This window comes from Astatotilapia calliptera, chromosome 4 (assembly GCF_964374335.1).
Source record: "Astatotilapia calliptera chromosome 4, fAstCal68.1, whole genome shotgun sequence".
Taxonomy (NCBI): domain Eukaryota; kingdom Metazoa; phylum Chordata; class Actinopteri; order Cichliformes; family Cichlidae; genus Astatotilapia; species Astatotilapia calliptera.
This window is the reverse complement of record NC_137425.1, coordinates 35,834,803-35,854,494: the sequence shown is the minus strand read 5'-3', so window position 1 is coordinate 35,854,494 and position 19,692 is coordinate 35,834,803. Positions and strand designations below refer to the sequence as shown.

Genomic DNA, 19,692 nt, shown 5'->3' with positions numbered 1-19,692 from the left:
TAACATGTTTGCCTTCCACACTTCTATTATTCATGATCACAAACACAAAGAACTTGTGCAGCCCTGATATCAGCCCTAATATATCAGTGTGTTTGCCCAAAGACTGAAACAGCATCAACATGACAGCTGTAAGAAATCTTCTCTCAGCCTTGTTTGGCAGAAGATCCCTGCAACAAAGATTGTAGCTGAAAGATGACGTGTGTAAAGTTTGCTCTGTGGGAGGGTTGAGGCTGTTTTTAGACCTTTGATAGTTTCCAATCCAGTTCTGACAGACAGGAATAAAAACAACATCATTAAGATCAGATCATGGAGCTGTTTGCTGCCTTGTTTCTATCTTCACATTACAAGACTTTACTACAATAAAGATGCTAACATGTTTCTGTAGCAACAACATCATTGAATCTGTAACAACTGGAGCCAAACCAGTGGCTCTGCTGGGATCACTGGTGAGCCAACACTTCCTTGTTGATGCAGATTTCAGGGCTTCCTTTTGCTCCTCCGTTATAACTGTTCTCTCTCCTCAACACATGATGACACAAAGGAATCAGCAGTGACAAAGATGATGCTGAAGAGAAGCACACACTTCACACATATAACAGAGCAGTGCAGTTACACACACCTCTGCTCGACATCAGGCCTCAAACAAAGACACAAAACACTAACTTGACTCTAAACAGAAGAAACGAGCAGCTGTTTCTGTTCTGTGCTTCTTTATATTTGACACACATGCTTCTCTTTGTGCAAACACACATCGCACTATAAGGGTAACCTCGCACACAATGATTGGACAGCACAGTGATGATGCTGGGAGATCCTATACGCAGCAACACAGAAAGACTGAGAACTTTAAACAATGATGGAAAGTGTTATAAATGACTTGTTGGCCTCTGATCTGTCACAAACAGCTGAAACGTGTCTCTCATGAGTCACATGAAGGTTTTTGACAGAAAGGACAAAAAGTAGCTGCAGTCAGTTTGTGTCATTTTTATATTTATTCATCTGGGAGAAAAATCTGAGGGACATTAAAATGTGTTTTCAACAGAGACAAGAACATGAATATAACAGAACAGGTAAATGAACATGTTTCAAGTAAACAGCTGGACTGATCAGGTCCAAACACAGAGTGATAAACTTGTCAAACAGCTGTCATATCTTTATATAGAAGCTCTTTATAAATGCTGCTCACTGCAGTCTGTTTACTAATAATGTCAAAGTGTTAGAAACACAGAAACATCAGAATGGTCTTTGTTCACAGAAACCTGTCTGGGATCCTTTGTTGTTCTTTTGATGCAGAGTTACATTATAAATATAAAGAGTTATTTCAGAGTCTCATCAGTTTTCCTGCATGTCTTTATTTAACACATCAGCAGGGCTGAAGCTCTCATGTTAAACACACACTGATCTATGGACACGTTCATGTGTTTCTAACAGAACCAGGCTGTTATCAGCCTGCACTAACATTATGTCACACACACTGAATGTAACAGTGACAGTTTACATCATCACACAATCAGCTGTGATTGTTTCACTGTCATCAAACGAGTCAACAGGAAGTAGAATCAATAGAAACCAATCATTTACTGACAGCATGTCTGATGGAAATAAGTGCAGATTATGTATGAAGTCTAACTGCACACAGTAACTGTGTTACAATAAGGACTTAACAGCGCCCTCTGCTGGAGTGTTTCAGTACTGCGTTAACTAGAATACACCACCTCCTCCTCACACCACCTGCTACAGCTCTACTCTTCTATGACTACAGTCATCCACAGCACTGATGTGAGGTCACATGGTTCATATGTAAGGAGCACAGCTGACCTCAGGTCAGTTTAATGACTGTGAGCAGCAGCTGTGTTATTGTCACTGTGACAGGGAGACACTCTCAGACACAGCGCTCATGTCAGCTTGTTCTCATGCAGGAGGATCAGGAGCTCCATGTTTGTCTTTCTGTTTGAATCATGATGTGTTTGTGCCATCAGAGTCTGTCATGAGTACTCAGGGTTTCACAGCAGCTCTTCTGGATGCTGACGAGGACTCCAACCTCATGTTTCACCTCTCTGAGCTTCTGATGTCTGTGAACACTCGTGTTTCTTCTCTGGGCTCATCTGGACAAAAACACCTTTCTGTGTTTGGCTGCAGCCTCATTCTGACTGACAGGAAGTGTGTTATCCATGAGCTGCACTTCTGTGAGGAAGTTTCCTGCTGTGTTTCCTGTCTGTGGACAAACACGAGTGTTCCAGCTGAGGACTTGCTTCCTTCCACCTGTCCATACAGGACATCACGCTGTCTGCAGCTCTGTAAATGCAGCTCCAGGTCCTTCCACGTGCTGCTCTGTATTTGTGCAGTTTGTAGTGTGTCCTGGGAAACGTAGCACACATGGTGTTCTTCTGCTGTTTCCTCCTTTCACTGAGTGTGAAACACTGACGCTGTGCTGTTGTTCACAGAGGGGAGCTGATTCTAGCTGCAGCTGGACTCTGTCATCTAACTGAATGTGTTGGTGCTGATCACGGGGCTCTGAGGGGGGAGCAGCAGGAGGACTCTGGATGCTGACGTCAGTGTATCTGTGGAAGCTCCCACAGCGTGTCTGTCATTCAATATTGTGCTGTATATTGTATCTATGCAAAGATGAACAGACTGTGTGTTCACTGGTCTCTGTGCTGCAGCTCTGATGTCATCATCACTCCCTCCTCCACCCTCAGCAGTCCCAGCATGCTGCTGTGGTGCACCCCACCCTCACTCTACACCTGAGCCACAGACCACACCCTCCACCTCAATATACACCACAGTTTTCTCTGCTGTGGAAATGAGATCAGGAGGAAATCATCATTATTATTATTTAATAAACGCTCACATTAATGTGGGCTTATTTGTTTCATATTAGAAACATTAGTTGAGTGTTTTTAGTATAAAATGGTCAAAGTCCCTCTTTTTGCTCCTCCCCTCACCTGTGGATGGGCGGTGCTGTTACCGTGGTGACAGCTTGGATGTGTTTCAGTCCTGCCTGGTTATCACTGCAGGAATCTTTCACATTTATTACAGGTAATAACTCTGATTTTTCTGTGTATTATGAACCAAATGTATCCTGATACACACAGAGATGGATGAGCAGAGGTTGTTTTTGCAGTTTATGTAGTTACTATGGACTTAATGCATACATATTATTAAAATTAGGGCTATAACAGTTGTATTGATGTATAGCAACTTGAAATGCTCCCACAAATGGCTCCACAGCATGTAAAAATATAACAAAAGCTCTGGCGGACTTGGTTCTGTGGTCAGTCTTAAAGGGTGAAGTTAAACTCTGTAATCTTCACTGTGTCACAGAGTTCAGTGAGTCCCGTTATTCACAGTATCAATCAGATCATCAGAGAACAGCTGATCAGCAATCAGTGGTGCCAACAGCGCCTCCTGTGGTGAGAGGATGCAATAATGCAATGTAGCATTTTTCCACTCAACACTTGCAGTCATGGAAACTGTCTGTTGGATCAGCACAGGGACACTGAGGAACCAGGAGACCAGACATAAAACCCAGGATAAAGAGTTTGAGTGAATGTGGTGTTGAAGGTGTGGAGGTGGATCAGAGTGTCAGAGGAGACTCTGTAGAAGGACAGAGTGCCAGCAGGACAGTCCACATACACTGCTGCTCTGTTAGAGACAGAGGAGGAGGAGGAGGAGGAGATGAATGTTTTTATTCTATTGTGCCAGACATAACCAGGACCATCATCAGTGCACCACAGACTCCAGGACTGATCATTGTATCCAAACACACAGTCATCACTGCCTCCTTTCCTTCTGATGCTTCTGTAACTCACTGATATAGAAACTCTTCCTCTCCACTCGACCTCCCAGTAACAGCGACCAGTCAGACCATTTCTACACAGCAGCTGTTTACAAACATCAAATCTGTCTGGATGATCAGGATATGACTGAACCTCCTTCACACGTGTCACCTTCCTGTTGTTGTCAGACAGTTGGAGCTTTGTGTTCACTGTGTTTGTGTCGATTGTGAGTTGACAGGAATCTGATGGAGAGAACAAACACAATCCAGCTGCAGTTATTGATCCATCATCTGTTCATTGATTGACACTTTGATGATGACTCCTGACATGATGAAGATGGTTGAATGTGTGCTGCTTTGTTTTCATGAATCCCATTAAAAACACACTTACACTTCCTCAGACCTGGTCTCAACCATCGGACTCCAGCAGGCTCCACCCTGAAAGGAGGAGGGGGGTCAGAGCAGCACAGTCAGCATGCACACATGGACATTACATGGCTCTCACACACACACTGTTACACACTGAGCTCAAAGCTCGGCTCCACTGTTTTATTCAAAGAAATCTACATTTATTTATCAGCACATTTAAAAACAGCTTGAGCCAAAGTGCTGCACAGAGTAGAGAGAAAATAGGAAACATACACAGTAATGACTATAAAGACTGGTCAGGATTGAAAGCTACAGAGTACAAATGTGTTTCCAACCGGCTTTTAAAAATGTCCAGTGTTGGTGACGACCTGATGTGAAGGGCGACTGTTCCAGAGTTTGGCTGCAGCCATCGATAAAGCTCACCTCTGTTTTTACGTCTAGTTCTGGTCAGAAGCTGCTTATCTGCAGACCTGAGGGCTCCACTTGGATTCTTTTGTTAAAGAGAGATAAGATGGAGCCAATCCATTCACAGATTTAAAGACAACCAGATCTGGAAGTGGATTCTACCACGTACTGGTAACCAGTGGAAAAAGCTGGTGATGGGTCGTCTAGCACAGACCCACCGCTGGAACCAGACAATTGATGAGGGAGAGAACTGTGACAGCGCCGTTCCTTCACTTGACCTCAGTCGCTCTCGTCTGCTCCCTCGTAACACTGCTCTTTATTGAGCTTACATGAATATGCACAAGTTCATTATGACGTCTTACACAGGTATGAACAAAGAGTACCAGTCTGTGCATAGTGTGTGTGTGTGTGTGTGTGTGTGTGTGTGTCTGTGTGTGTGTGTGTGTGTGTGTGTCTGTGTGTGTGTGTGTGTGTGTGTGTCTGTGTGTGTGTGTGTGTGTGTGTGTGTGTGTGTGTCTGTGTCTGTGTCTGTGTGTGTGTCTGTGTGTGTGTGTGTGTGTGTGTGTCTGTGTGTGTGTGTGTGTGTCTGTGTGTGTGTGTGTGTGTGTGTCTGTGTGTGTGTGTCTGTGTGTGTGTCTGTGTGTGTCTGTGTGTGTCTGTGTGTGTGTGTGTGTGTGTGTGTGTGTGTCTGTGTGTGTGTGTGTGCGTGTGTCTGTCTGTGTGTGTGTGTGTGTGTCTGTGTGTGTCTGTCTGTGTGTGTGTGTCTGTGTGTGTGTGTGTGTCTGTGTGTGTGTGTGTGTGTGTGTGTGTGTGTGTGTGTCTGTCTGTGTGTGTGTGTGTGTGTGTCTGTGTGTGTCTGTCTGTGTGTGTGTGTCTGTCTGTGTGTGTGTGTGTGTGTGTCTGTGTGTGTCTGTCTGTGTGTGTGTGTCTGTCTGTGTGTGTGTGTGTGTGTGTCTGTGTGTGTCTGTCTGTGTGTGTGTGTCTGTGTGTGTGTGTCTGTCTGTGTGTGTGTGTCTGTGTGTGTGTGTGTGTGTGTGTCTGTCTGTGTGTGTGTGTGTGTGTCTGTGTGTGTCTGTCTGTGTGTGTGTGTCTGTGTGTGCGTGCGTGCGTGTCTGTGTGTGTGTGTCTGTGTGTGTGTGTGTGTGTGTTCCAGATGTGACCCTGTGACCCCAAAGCTGGTGCTAAGAGTCCAGCGGTCCCCCTAACAAAGGGCTCTTATACTTAACCAGACACAGAGTAGGTGTCCTCCTACACCAGGGGTCTCAAACTCGCGGCCCGCGGGCCAATTGCGGCCTGCCGGACGATAGTTTTTGGCCCCACCTTAATATGAAAATGTAATGTTAGTTTGATAATGTATGACACTTTACAGTGTTGTGGGCGGAGCTGAATTAACCCACCAATCAGGGTGGGATATGGATCTCAGGGGACACCAGCCGGGCTTGATGCAAGCAGGGAAACATTTCTCAATGAGTCAAAGTTCCAGCAGCGTTGCCCTGGAGTGTTTCTTTCTTTCCTGTGCCTGGCTGGCTTCCTCCTTTCTATTGGGCAAACGCCGACATTCGCCCCAGCGCGCTGCGTTCACAACACTTCAAAAAAAGTTGTTTTTTTAAGTTGCTGCCCAGCGGGACATTATACGTATATAGATTTATACACACGTCAGTGGGATTTAAAGTTATTTTTCCACAGAGAGAGATCTCATATTAACTCTCACAGTGATGCGTAGGCGGCGGGATAAAAGAAAAGTCATGAACTCAATGCAGCCCAATTTAGTCTGCAGTCACATAGCGACACCTGTTCATCGGCAACAACAGTCCCCGGTAACCCGGACTAATTATAGGGTCGCACCGTAATTTGTGGCTCCATGTTTTTATTTGCATCACTGCGTTTGCATTGCAGCAAACATGAACATTACATATATTTCAATATAATGTAAAAGCAGTCAAAACAACTAACATCAGAAACAGCTGATGTTATTTGTTATATGTCACGGTGTCATTTCCGCTTCTTTCTCCTGTAACAACAGCCCGGCGCCGTGAGCAGTCGCCTTTTTTGCGCTCGCTATCCCTGCACTTTCTACCATCTGCAAACGCCACGGTGTTCGTGTCGTCATGAAAGACATGAACATCGAGCGTAAAAACAAAGGAGACTGCTACCGGCTTTTTATCTGCCGATCGCCGTGCTACGGTTGCAAGAAAAAGAAGCAGAAATGACGTTCTCTACGCGTTGAGACGTTCCCCGTCCGTCGGCTAAACGCTTGATTGAAACTTCAATGCGACAGTGACACCAAGTAGAATTATAAATGTCACATAGCACCAAACATGTCTTTTTCAAAGCCTGCGGTGAAGAGAAAGGTTGGTGATGAGCACCGACAATTTCAGGAAAAGTGGGCAATGCAATATTTCTTTGTTGAGCACAGGGGCACCCCGACCTGTCTTATTTGCACAGAGAAAGTTGCGCTGCACAAGGAATACAATTTGAAACGTCATTACACAACTAGACATGCTGAGCTGGATGCAAAATACCAGGGAGACGAGAGAGCGAACCGGGTTGCCAGTCTTAAAACAGATCTACTGAGGCAGCAAGATTTCTCCAAGAAAGCAACCAAAGAGAATAATGCAGCAGTCGGAGCCACGTGGTTAGTGAGATGATTGCTAAAGCAGGGAAGCCATTCACAGAAGGTGCATTTGTCTAAAAGTGCATGTTGCAGGCTGCAAATATAGTCTGTCCGGGAAAGAAAGGTCAGTTTAGCAACATCAGCCTTTCTGCCAACACCGCAGCAGATCGCATTTCTGACCTGTCAAGTGACATTTATGACCAACTGTGTGAGAAAGCCAAATGTTTCAGTGTATACTCAGTCGCTCTTGATGAGACCACAGACATCACCGACACTGCCCAGCTCCCAATGTATGTCCGTGGTGTTGATGACAGTTTTGAAGTGATGGAGGAGCTGCTCACAGTAATTCCAATGCATGGCCAGACCACCGCTCAGCAGATATTTACAAGCTGTGTGATGCCATTGAGAATGTTGGTTTGCCATGGAAGAGGTTTGTTGGAATAACAACAGATGGAGCGCCATCAATGACAGGGAGGAAACATGGACTGGTGGCACAAAACAAACTGGAAGAGGAAGGCGTGGAGGAGGCCATTGCTCTGCACTGCATCATCCATCAGCAGGTCCTTTGCAGCAAATGCCTGAAGTTTGACAATGTGATGTCTATTGTTGTGAAATGCATCAACCAAATCAGATCCAGGGGCTTAAAGCACCGAAGGTTCTGTGCTTTTTTAGAGGAAATGGAGTCAGAATATGGGGATGTGCTCGACTTCACTGAGGTACGTTGGCTCAGCAGGGGAAATGTATTAAAGAGACTTTTTGAGTTGAGAGCAGAAGTGAAGCCTTCATGGAGAAGGATGGAGTTAGTGTTCCTGTGCTAACTGATCCCAAAATGGCTCATGGACTCAGCTTTTCTTGTTGATATGACACATGAGCTTAATGTACTGAACAAGACGTTACAAGGCCAGGGGCAACTTGTCAGTGCTGCCTATGACAACGTGAGAGCATTCTCCACAAAACTGGCGCTCTGGAAAGCTCAGCTCTCTCAGACAAACCTTTGCCATTTCCCAGCATGCAAGGCTCTCGTGGATGCAGGCACACCATTCAGTGCTGACGAGTATGTTGATGTCATTTTGAGGCTACAGGAGGAATTTGATCACAGATTTGCTGACTTCAAGACACACAGAGCCACCTTTCACATTTTTGCGGACCCCTTCTCCTTTGATGTGCAAGATGCCCCTTCTGTGCTTCAAATGGAGCTCATTGAGCTGCAGTGCAACTCTGAACTCAAAGCAAAGTTCAGGGAGGTGAGTGGAAAAGCAGAGAAGCTTGGACAATCTTTGAGAGGATTGAGCCCTAGTTTCCCTCGGCTTTCCCGAATGTTCAAGCGGACCATGTGCCTTTTTGGTAGCACATACTTGTGCCAAAAGCTCTTCTCCACTTTGAACTTCAATAAGTCCAAGTACAGGTCCAGACTTACGGATGATCATCTTCAAGACATACTGAGGGCCGCAACTGCTTCCTCCCTCAGGCCAAATCTGGCTCGGCTATGCGAGAGGAAACGCTGCCAGGTCTCTAGCAGCAAGGAGTAGGCAAGAGAAGCCATGTTCAGAAGAACAGTTCATTTTCTACAGTGTTCCATTCATGTTCAGAAGAAGGTTATAGAACTGTTAATACAGACATTTCAATCTAAATACAGCAGATATAGAAGACTGAAAAAAACACACAAGTTCACTGACTAAAAATATCTTATTATTGTTTTATTTATGTATTACAGATTGATTTTTTTTCTTATTAATTCTTAATTTGTTTATTCATTTTTCATATTTTGTGTTAAAAAATAAAAATAAAGAGATTTGAGAAGATTGGAATTTTTTAACCATGCCTTTCCTGTGGAAAACCTAATGCGGCCCAGCCTCACCCAGACTCTGCCTGCAGCGGCCCCCAGCTAAATTGAGTTTGAGACCCCTGTCCTACACCATAAATCAGTAAGAGAGGGTACGACCTCTCTCATGGCCCCAAGTGGTGTGTGCATGCCAGAGCACTCTGGAAGGCACACAGAGTCTTTACAGACTACTAAGGATCAAACCTCTATCATTATGCAATCGATTATACAACTCTAAGCATATATGAGTAAATATTTCTAAGCATAAATGACAATCAACAATATAAACCTTACAGCTGGTTTTAATAACAGAATTCATTTGTTTCTCAAATGAGAAAGAGCTATCGAGAAACACTCCTAAATCTTTAGTTCTTAACTTTTCCAGTGGGCCAAGGTCAACATTATCTGCTAATGCTAAATAGGCTGCCGTTATTAACTAATGCTAATTTGACATGAATTAGCATTATGCACTAATGCTAACACTTACTTTTTTTAAAAATGTGAGTAGCTAATGCTAACACTATTTCCCTTAACTTTATAACAATGTGAACGGCTAATGCTAACACTCTTTTTCCTAGCATTATAACATCTGAGCTGCTAATGCTAAGTAGGCTGCCACTAGCACCTACGTCTAATTTAAGGCAAATACGCATTAGAACCTAATGCTCATATCGTTTTCCTTTGCTTTATAACAATGTGAGCAGCTACTGCTAAATAGCATTAGCTAATAACAGCAGTCTAATTTAATGCAAGTTAGCCTCATTTGCATTACAACGATGTGAGGAGTTAACGCTAAGTATGCTGCCATTAGTGGCTAATTCTAATTAGGGGTGAATAAATATTACCAGCTAATGCTAATATCGTATTCTCTTCCCTTTTAACAATGTGAGCAGCTAGTGCTAGGTAGGCTGATGCTAGCAGCTAATGCTAAAGCTAATTTAATGTGAATTAGCATCACATTAGTGAGGAGTTAATGCTAAGTAGACTGCCATTAGCAGGTAATGCTAATTTTAGGTGAATAGGAATTGGCAGATAATGCTAATACCATATTTTCTTGCTTTATAACAATGTGACCAGCTAATGCTATGTAGGTTGCCGTTATTAGCTAATACTAATTTGAGGTGAATTAGCATTATCCCCTTATGCTAACAATGTTTTTTCTTACTTTTTAACAATACAAGTAGCTAATGTGAACACTTTTTTTTTTTATTGAATTCTAATTTTTCCCTTGCGATGTGAAGAGTTAATGCTAAATAGGATGCCATTAGTGGCTAATTCTAATTTTAGATGAGAAAGCATTAGAAGCTAATGCTAATACCATATTTTCTTGCTTTATATCAATATTAGTAGGTAATGCTAAGTACGTAGCCACTATTAGCTAATGCTAATTTAGGTGAATTAGCATTATCCACTAATGCTAACACTGTTTTTGCCAACTCTTTTCCCTTGCATTATAACAATATGAGCAGCTAATGCTAAGAAGGCTGCCATTATTAGGTAATGCTAATTATTATGTGTGTTAGCATTATCCGCTGCTGCTAGCAATGTTTTATCTTACCTTTTAACAATATCAGCAGCTAATGCTAACACTACTTTAATTTCAGTTAAACCTACTTAGCATTAATTAACTTCATTTAGCATTAAGAAGTTTTTGCTATAGGCTACCATTAGTGGCTAATGCTAATTTTAGGTAAATAGAAATTGGCAGCTAATGCTAATACCATATTTTCTTGCCTTATAACAATGTGACCAGCTAATGCTAAGCAGGTGCCATTATTAGCTAATACTAATTTGAGATGAATTAGCATTATCCGCTTATGCTAACAATGTTTTTTCTTACTTTTTAACAATACGCCATTAGTGGCTAATTCTAATTTTAGATGAAAAAGGATTAACAGCTAATGCTCATACTGTTTGCTTTGTAAGAATGACAGCAGCTAATGATATGAAGTCTACCGTTATTAACTAATGCTAATTTGATGAGAATTAGCATTATCCGATAATGGTAACTCTTTTCCCCTGCATTATAACAATGTCAGGAGTTAATGCTAAGTAGACTGCCATTAGGGGCTAACTCTAATTAGGGGTGAATAATTATTAGCAGCTAATACTAATACCGTTTTCTCTTTTTCCTTATAACAACTTGAGCAGCTAATGCTAATTTGATGCGAATTAGCATTATATTAGTGAGCAGTTAATGCTAAGTAGGCTGCCATTATTAACTAATACTACGTTGACGTGAATTAGCATTATGCGCTACTGCTAATACTGTTTTCTCTTACTTATTAAAAATGATAGTAGCTAATACTAATACTCTTTTCCGTTGGGTAACAACAAAGTGAGGAATTAATGCTAAGTTGGCTGCTTTTAGCGGCTTATTCTAATTAGGGGTGAATAATTATTAGCAGCAAATGCTAATACCGTTTTCTCTTTCCTTATAACAATATGAGCAGTTAATGCTAATTTGATGTAAATTAGCATTATATTAGTGAGGAGTTAATGCTAAGTAGGCTGCCATTAGCAGCTAAAGGTAATTTGAGGTGAATAAGCACTAGTAGCTAATGCCAATACCCTTTTCTCTTGTGTTATAATGATGTGAAACGTTAATATTGTTCTCAAACAACAGAATGAGAATGAAATATTGATTCTAACAGGGCCCGTAAACAGCATTAGCTTAGCAGCATTAGCTTATCAGAGTCTCCATCATGGTCACACAAATCCTTAGCGGAGCAAAGTGGCCTACTTAGCAATAGCTGCTGTAGAAAGCAAAGGGAAAACAGTATTAGCATTAGCTGCTAAATGTGCACTTGAGAACAAATCTATTGTGAATTCAGCCGTGAATGTAGTGTTTCCAGTAAGCTTCCATTTCCAAATGTTAGCTGCTCCTGTCTGCCTCTTTGTCACACACACAGACTGAAATGATTCACAGCCTTGTTTCATCCTTCTGTCAGTGTCACTGACTGTCACTGTGACTGTGGACATACAGCATGGGAAACACACACATGGCTGATACTTGTATCTAAAGTTACAAAATGTTGTCTCTGTCCAAATATTACCTAACTGTAAGTCTACTTTTAATGAAACTCTCAACATGACTTATCAGTTATCATTAATGTTCCTGCAAACAGACTCCTTGAAGACCCCCTACATAAATATCCATGTACTATCCAGCTAGACTAGTGTGTCTGTCCCTGAAAATATTCCTGCATGTGTGATTGTTCATGTCTCATCTGCAGGAAACAAACAGGAAGTGAGTGAAAGACACAGGAAATGATTCCAGCTCTTCCTCCTATATCAGACATTCTCTCCATACCTGAGAGTGTCCAGTCTCCAGCCTGGATCCTTCAGTCCAGCCGACAGAAGCTTCATTCCTGAGAGACCTGGATGATTGTAGCTCAGGTCCAGCTCTCTCAGATGGGAGGGGTTGGAGGTCAGAGCTGAGGCCAGAGAAGTACAGCCTTCCTCTGTGATCAGACAGCCTGACAGACTGCAGACACACAAAACAACAATCCATCTGTTATCCATCTCTATAGCAGCATAACTAAGTGATGGTTCAGGGTCACCTGATCCAGCTCTAACTATAAGTTTTATCAAAAAGGAAAGTTTGAAGCTGATCGTCAAAGTAGAGAGGGTGTCTGTCTCCTGAACTCAAACTGGGAGCTGCTTCCACACCCAGTCCAACATAGCCAGGCTTTCTTTGCTGCTTTGACAAAACCTCAAATCCCAGTCAGAGATGGTGAGCATCATCACAGTGATGATCATTTCTCTGTTAACCCAGGCTTTCTGCTTCAGGATCTGTGCACGCTCACAGAACAAGGAGACCTTTAAACATCATTTCACTAAATGGATGGACTGAGCTCAGCCTACAGATGAACTGGATAAATAAAGATTTGACCTCAGTGTGCTCAGTGTTCCTGTCTATTCCTAACATATTCCTAACATGATAGCTGCACTTTAGAGCTCTAAAACTGGAACTGACACATATTTAAACTCCACATGTTACTCAGTACATTCAGTTCTGACACTCGCCCACAGTCCAACAAAGGAAACATGGAGATCACATCAGTTTGTCACCAAAGTCTAATTATTCCAGAGGGCAGTGTTGATACAACTAAAGTTATTTTTAAGCAAAGTTGAGTTTTTTATCGTCGGAGTACTTCAAGTCTGAAGTATCATTTAAATGCATTACACGCTGTTGATGGCAGCAAACAAACCACCCAAACAAACAGAGGTGGGAGGCTTGGGCAGACTACGTAGATTCAGCTAGTGGGAGGAGTCAAGATAAACCAAAGAAAGACAAGCTAACAGACGCCACAGTGAAGTGAGTAGCTACAAACTTCAGGCCAATTAGTGTTGTTGAAGAAGTCGGTCTGAGGAACGTTCTTAGGATCAACAAATGACCGCATGTATGAGCCTCCCTCAAGACGCACCATCACAAGAAGAACAAATGAGCTGTAGAAAAAGGAGAGACTACGACAGCCACAGCGTTACAACGTGCACCAGCTGTTGGTCTCTCTGTAGACCTGGGAGTTATAGTACATGATATTAATGAAGACTGGGAGCTGCATTCTATAGCAAACAATTTGTTATGAGGTAATCAGCTGATCTTACTTTAACCGGAAGCCCTTCACAATAATTGCAAAGCCTTTATTTTGTCCAACTACCATCAGTTCGTCTGTACTGATGGTAACTTAAAGTCACACTAATGCAGTTTAGTTTGTATAGTGTAAGTAGTAGAAGTATACTACAGTACTCTGATCACTGATAGGATAGATTTATGTAGATATACACCTTTGTGTTTAACATTACTGCATTATAGTACTGTGATCTTTGTCCTTATATATGGTTATGTTAGCTATACTGACGTATGCATATAACTGGATATGTATCTTATCTATTCATCTTATTTGTCATGTATTTGTATTGTGTACTTCCTTTTTGTAAGAAACCACACACGTGATCACAGCCACAAGAATCAATCAGTGAAAGAATAAAGTGCCTCAAACCAAACCTTAAGCTCCTTATTCCACACGCTGGGCCTTCAGTGGTGTTCTGGCTGACACACCAGAGTGACTGGAGTGCTAAAGAGTGAATCGGACACACCAGTGTAATCCCTGATATCTCCACTACATTTAATCGTCCTTCAGCCTGTGGCTGCAGTTAGCTGGTCTGCTAGTTAGCTGGTGTGCTAGTTAGCCGGTGTGCTATTTAGCCGGTTCGCTAGTCAGCTGGTGTGCTAGTTAGCTGGTATGCTAGTTAGCCGGTTCGCTAGTCGGCTGGTGTACTAGTTAGCCAGTGTGCTAGTTAGCCGGTTCGCTAGTTAGCTGGTCTGCTACTTAGCTGGTTTGCTAGATAGCCGGTGTGCTAGTTAGCTGGTGTGCTAATTAGCAGAAATGTGACTTTACAGCTCGGCCTCACTCACTGACATTAGTCAGATATGACTGAATCTATATCACACTTAAAGCTTTCTGTAAATGAAAGGCTCAGTGAAAACGAGGCACTTCAGTCAATTTTAAAACACACACTCTGAATATAACCTGATCCAGACCAGGTTATAGGTTCAGCATCAGTAACTACGGTGATGTAGCCAGGTAAACACTTATGCATTTATGCTCACAATCACTCCAGTTAACCCAGCATGCATGTTTTTGGACTGTGGGAGGAAGCAGAGAACCTGAAGACAACCTACACAGGCCACACTATCACCCTTATTTACAGAATTATAATTTAATTGGGTGATAAAGTAAAGAAAATAAATATTTTAATAAAAAAATATTCATAAATGAACTATTATTCAAGTAAGTAAGTAGAATATATTTATATAGCACATAATCTCGTTTGTATAGAAATGTCTTCATCTGCTTTTTCAAAGAGTCAGTGGAGTCTAGACAGCATAAAGATAACAGCAGGGAGTTCCACAGCCTCGGTGCCTGAAAAGCTCGATCCCCACGTGTGTTGAACCGAGTCTGTGGGACCAATAGTGACCTCTGACCTAAAGACCTAAGTGCTCGGTATGAAGCATGAGGTTTCAACAGGTCAGAGATGCACTGAGGAGCTTCACCATGTACAGCTCTAAAAGTTATGAGTATAATGTTAAAATGAACCCTAAAATTTAGTGGCAACCAATGAAGAGAAGCCAAAACTGGAGTAATGTGTGACCTCTTGTTTGTGCCAGTTAAAAGTCTCGCCGCAGCATTCTGTACAGTGTGAAGCTCCAGAGCTGATTTGTTGAGACAAGTAAAAAGACCATTACAATACTCCAAGTGAGTAGAGATAAAAGCATGAAGAATCATCTCAAGTTCTGCCTTTGACACCAGTCTGAGTTTAGAAATGTTTCTTGGATGATAAAAACAGTTTTGAAACAGTTGTTTAGAGAGTTTCTCAAGCAACATTGAACTGTCGAAAATAACACCTAAGTTTCTGAGACTCGATTTAATGGAAGGACCTAAAAACTGATCTGCTGCCTAATTTCTGAAGACATGTGATCAGGAGCAATGATCAAAGTTTCTGTTTTATCCGTATTAAACTGGAGAAAGTTGAAGTTTCACAATTATTTGATTCCTGAAAGACAATTATTTAAACAAGAAAATGTATCAAACTGAGAATCTTTGAAAGAACAGTATAACTTAATGTCTGAATGTCATCAGCGTAGAGATGATAAGAAATATTATTGTAATATCTGATAATTTGGCCTAGAGCAGGGGTGGGGAACTCCAGGCCTCGAGGGCCGGTGTCCTGCAGGTTTTAGGTCTAACCCTGGGTCAGCACACCTGAATCAAATTCATTACCAGGCCTCTGGAGAACCTCAGGACGTGTTGAGGAGGAATTTAACCATTTAAATCAGATGTGATGGATCAAGGAAACATCTAAAAACTGCAGGACACCAGCCCTCGAGGCCTGGCGTTTGTCACCTGTGGCCTAGAGGACGTATATAAACCAAAAAGAGAATCGGGCCTAAAACAGATCCTTGAGGTACCCCAGAAGGCAGAACGGATGTTTCAGACAACACATGATTCATACAGACAGTCAAAGATCTCTCAGATACAGTAGATACGACAAACCATTTTAAAGCAACACCAGTAATCCTGAACAAGTCCTTCAGCCTATTTATCATGATGCTGTGATCAACAGTATCAAAAGCAGAGGAGACATCCAACTCAGTGCACTCTCCAGAGTCTGCTGCCATCAGAATGTCACCACACACTTTAAGTTAAGCCATCTCAGTGGAGGACAGTTTACAGAAACCAGACTGGAAAATGTCCAGAACACTGTTTTTCTCCAGAAAGTCGTTAAGTTGTTCTGCAACTGTTTTTTCCACGTTCGTTCAATGATTCATTACAATCAGATTTAGTATAGACTGGTACACGAGGAATATCAGGAGAGACAATTTTCATAATTGTATCAAACAATACTTTGGTTCTTTTCTGAAGCCATTAGATTTGAAAACTATTCAGTTCCAGCTTTTTTATCATGTTGTTAAGTGAGGATATTGATTCCTTGAGATGTACTCGATGAACCTCAAGCTTGGAAGCCTTCCATAAACGTTCTAACTTGACAGAATATCTCTTGAAATTTTGAGTATTTTCATTTATCCAGGGATAGAAATTTGAAGAATGGACAACACTTTGCTTCAGAGGTGCCGCTGTGTCTAAATAAAATGGACAAAGTGTTGTCTCCAGGAGTTTAGCTGATTTAGAGTGGCCAGGTACGGTGGGTGTGCTCCGGTTAAAGAACACGGAGGCAGACTTCCAAATTCAGGTGATTTATTCGGTCTGTAGTGAGGATACAGTCACCTGACCTAAACCCAGTGGAGATGGTTTGGGATCAGTGTTGGGCAAGTGACTTTGAACAAGTAATTATAGTTAGTAGTTACCAAGAAGTAACTAGTAACTATTAGAGATGGACCGATCCGATATTACGTATCGGTATCGGTCCGATACTGACCTAAATTACTGGATCGGATATCGGAGAAAAATAAAAAATGTAATCCGATCCATTAAATATCACGAAAGCACCTCACAAAACTTGCAACACGCCGTAACTCACCTCAGAACGTTAGCACGTCGGAGCAGTATGCATCACGTGATAGAGCAGCTGTGGCATGCGGGACCTGTCGGTGGTCTGGATAGCATTTGGAGCTTCGCTAGCAACCCGGCATTTCATCTCCGACAAAGTTATCCCGAGAGAAGTAAAGCAAGTGTGTAAGTCCATCTCTGAATGTTTGTAAAGCATTCCTGCGTTAAGCTTAACAAACGACTGCCTCTTCTTGCTGCTACTTCAATCATGAAACTGCTTAACGATCAGCTGATCGGCTTTTCTGTCGCGAGTCTGTCTCTAGTTTGTTTTTGGCCCACTTTGCACCAGAAAGAGGAAACCAGTGGCTGAACAACAGCAGCACGTTTAAGCTTGATAAGCTGTTGTTAGAATTTATTTAATATTACTTTCTACTCCAGGATCTTTTTCTACAGCTGACGCTGGTAACTGTGCAGGGGCGGATCTAGCAAAGTTTAGTCAGGGGGGCCGATAGGGCATTAACAGGGAAAAGGGGGCACAAAGACATACTTTTCTTTCTTATTCTCATTTAAAATGTCGAGCTTTTAATAAATAATTATCTGACACCCAAAGTTTTAATTTGATGTAAAAGGAATAGCAGTCAATTACTGTATATAGTGACTATTAAGTCTAATATATACCCTAGTAAGCTATAGTACTTTTTCCTTTGGGAAGGTACCATCTGTGCAGTCTGCAATTTTGTTGAAGAAAGATGTTGAATCTATTTAATATTTCTTGAAAAATAATTGATTTCTGTGCATTTTTTTTCACACTGCATCAAATTAAGGTTGATTACGTCGATTAAGCATCATGAGGTGGAGCGTGAGGGGTGGTTCCCTATTTTTTATTTATTTATTTTTGTTGTTGCTGGGAGTTGGAACCCTATTAGTTAGGTTGCTTAATATTTATGCTAAGTACTCTTTAAAATACCAGAATAGGGAGGATGGTGTAGGTTTAAGTTTATTAGATTGATCAGTATTGCTGAACTATGAAATATTTTTTTTTGCATACAGGTATAACAGAATAGCTTTAGTGTAGTTGTTGTTTTAAACTTTAGTATGAACTTATACAAAATGCAGCAAGATATTTAAAAAAACAGTTTTGTTGATTAAAAAACACTATATCGGATTCATATCGGTATCGGCAGATATCCAAATTTATGATATCGGTATCGGTATCGGACATAAAAAAGTTGTATCGTGCCATCTCTAGTAACTATACTACTAACTATAGTTAACTCTACGTAGTTACTTAGAGTTAAAATATTGTAAGTCAGTTACTAAAAGTAATTAATTACTTGAAAAGTAACTATTGCGTTACTTTAAAAAAAAATGTTCAACCCTCTGGGGTCCAGGGTATAATAGGCCATTTTTAACTACTTTTGATTTGACCTCTATATTCCACCTTTAAAAACTATTTACTTTGCCTGTTTGGTATCATTCTTTTCAGCACAACCTCACGTGTCTGAATTTACAGTTATGTTTTCATTTTGACATACTGTATTAACACAATTGACCTAAAATCAGACAAAAAACAATATGAGTAGAAAAAGTTATATTTTTTACTGTTACAACCACAAACATGTTTAATAAATCATTAACTTGAAATCTAATAATTTTAATATTTTAATAATAATAATAATAATAATAATAATGGATTGCATTTATATAGCGCTTTTCGGGCCTTAAAGTGCTTTACAATGCCACTATTCATTCACTCTCACATTCACACACTGGTGGAGGCAACTACAGTTGTAGCCACAGCTGCCCTGGGGCAGACTGACAGAAGCGAGGCTGCCATATCGCACCATCGGCCCCTCTGGCCATCACCAGTAGGCGCTAGGTGAAGTGTCTTGCCCAAAGACACAATGACCGAGACTGTCCGAGCCGGGGCTCGAACCGGCAACCTTCCGGTTACAAGACGAACACCCTTAAAATCCTATACACAAGGTTTGCAAACAACCATTTTGTTATTTGTAACAATTTACCTTTTACCTTGATTTTTTAAAAATAACTATTTCAAACTATTTACAGAACAATCAGCTGTTCTGCATTAAATAAGATGCCACAAATTATTTGTGCCACTCCAAAAAAATAATTTCTGTCCACCATAAAGGAGAACATCACAGCCTGATACCTGCAGGTCTGACAGCAGCAGGTGTATCACTGCTGTTTCTACCTGGAGACACCGTTTACACTGTAATCTGCATTTGCTGGTTTTGTGGCAGCACCTGTAACAATTCCATTCAATTCAACTCTATTTATATAGTGCCAAATCACAACAGTCGCCTCAGGGCACTTAACATTCAGCAATTGCCTCATTGTTCTGACAGACAACATAAAACTATCCACTACACTACACACTAACTTTTTTTGTTCTTTTTTCCCCTACACACTAACTACACAACACAACATACTATGCACACACTCCAAATACGCTAAACGTCACAAATCTCTCACATCTCACACCGTCACTCCTAAAACTTCCCCCTCTTCCTAAACAACCAAATGTCATGTTGCTATATCATTTTTTTGATTGGTCGACATGGTTCATTTTTCCACCAACAGGAAAGGGATGATTTGGGGTTTTTTTGCTCATAAGCAGAGAGTGCTTGCTGTGCTGTCCTTAGACAGTAAAAGTGACGAAACTATT

At 41.4% G+C, this 19,692-nt stretch overlaps 1 protein-coding gene across 1 annotated transcript in view; it reads right to left on the bottom strand.

Moving 5' to 3' along the window:
• Positions 1-973: 973 nt before the first annotated feature.
• LOC145428434 (stonustoxin subunit alpha-like) overlaps positions 974-19,692 on the bottom strand; it is a 20,757-nt gene continuing 2,038 nt past the window's right edge. The window contains exons 2-4 of the mRNA XM_080300592.1: positions 12,302-12,475; positions 4,170-4,216; positions 974-4,021 (exon numbers count right to left, since the gene is read on the bottom strand). Coding sequence (XP_080156718.1) covers positions 3,486-4,021; positions 4,170-4,216; positions 12,302-12,475 — 757 coding nt within the window. The 3' untranslated portion in view covers positions 974-3,485. The remainder of the gene's footprint in view (positions 4,022-4,169; positions 4,217-12,301; positions 12,476-19,692) is intronic.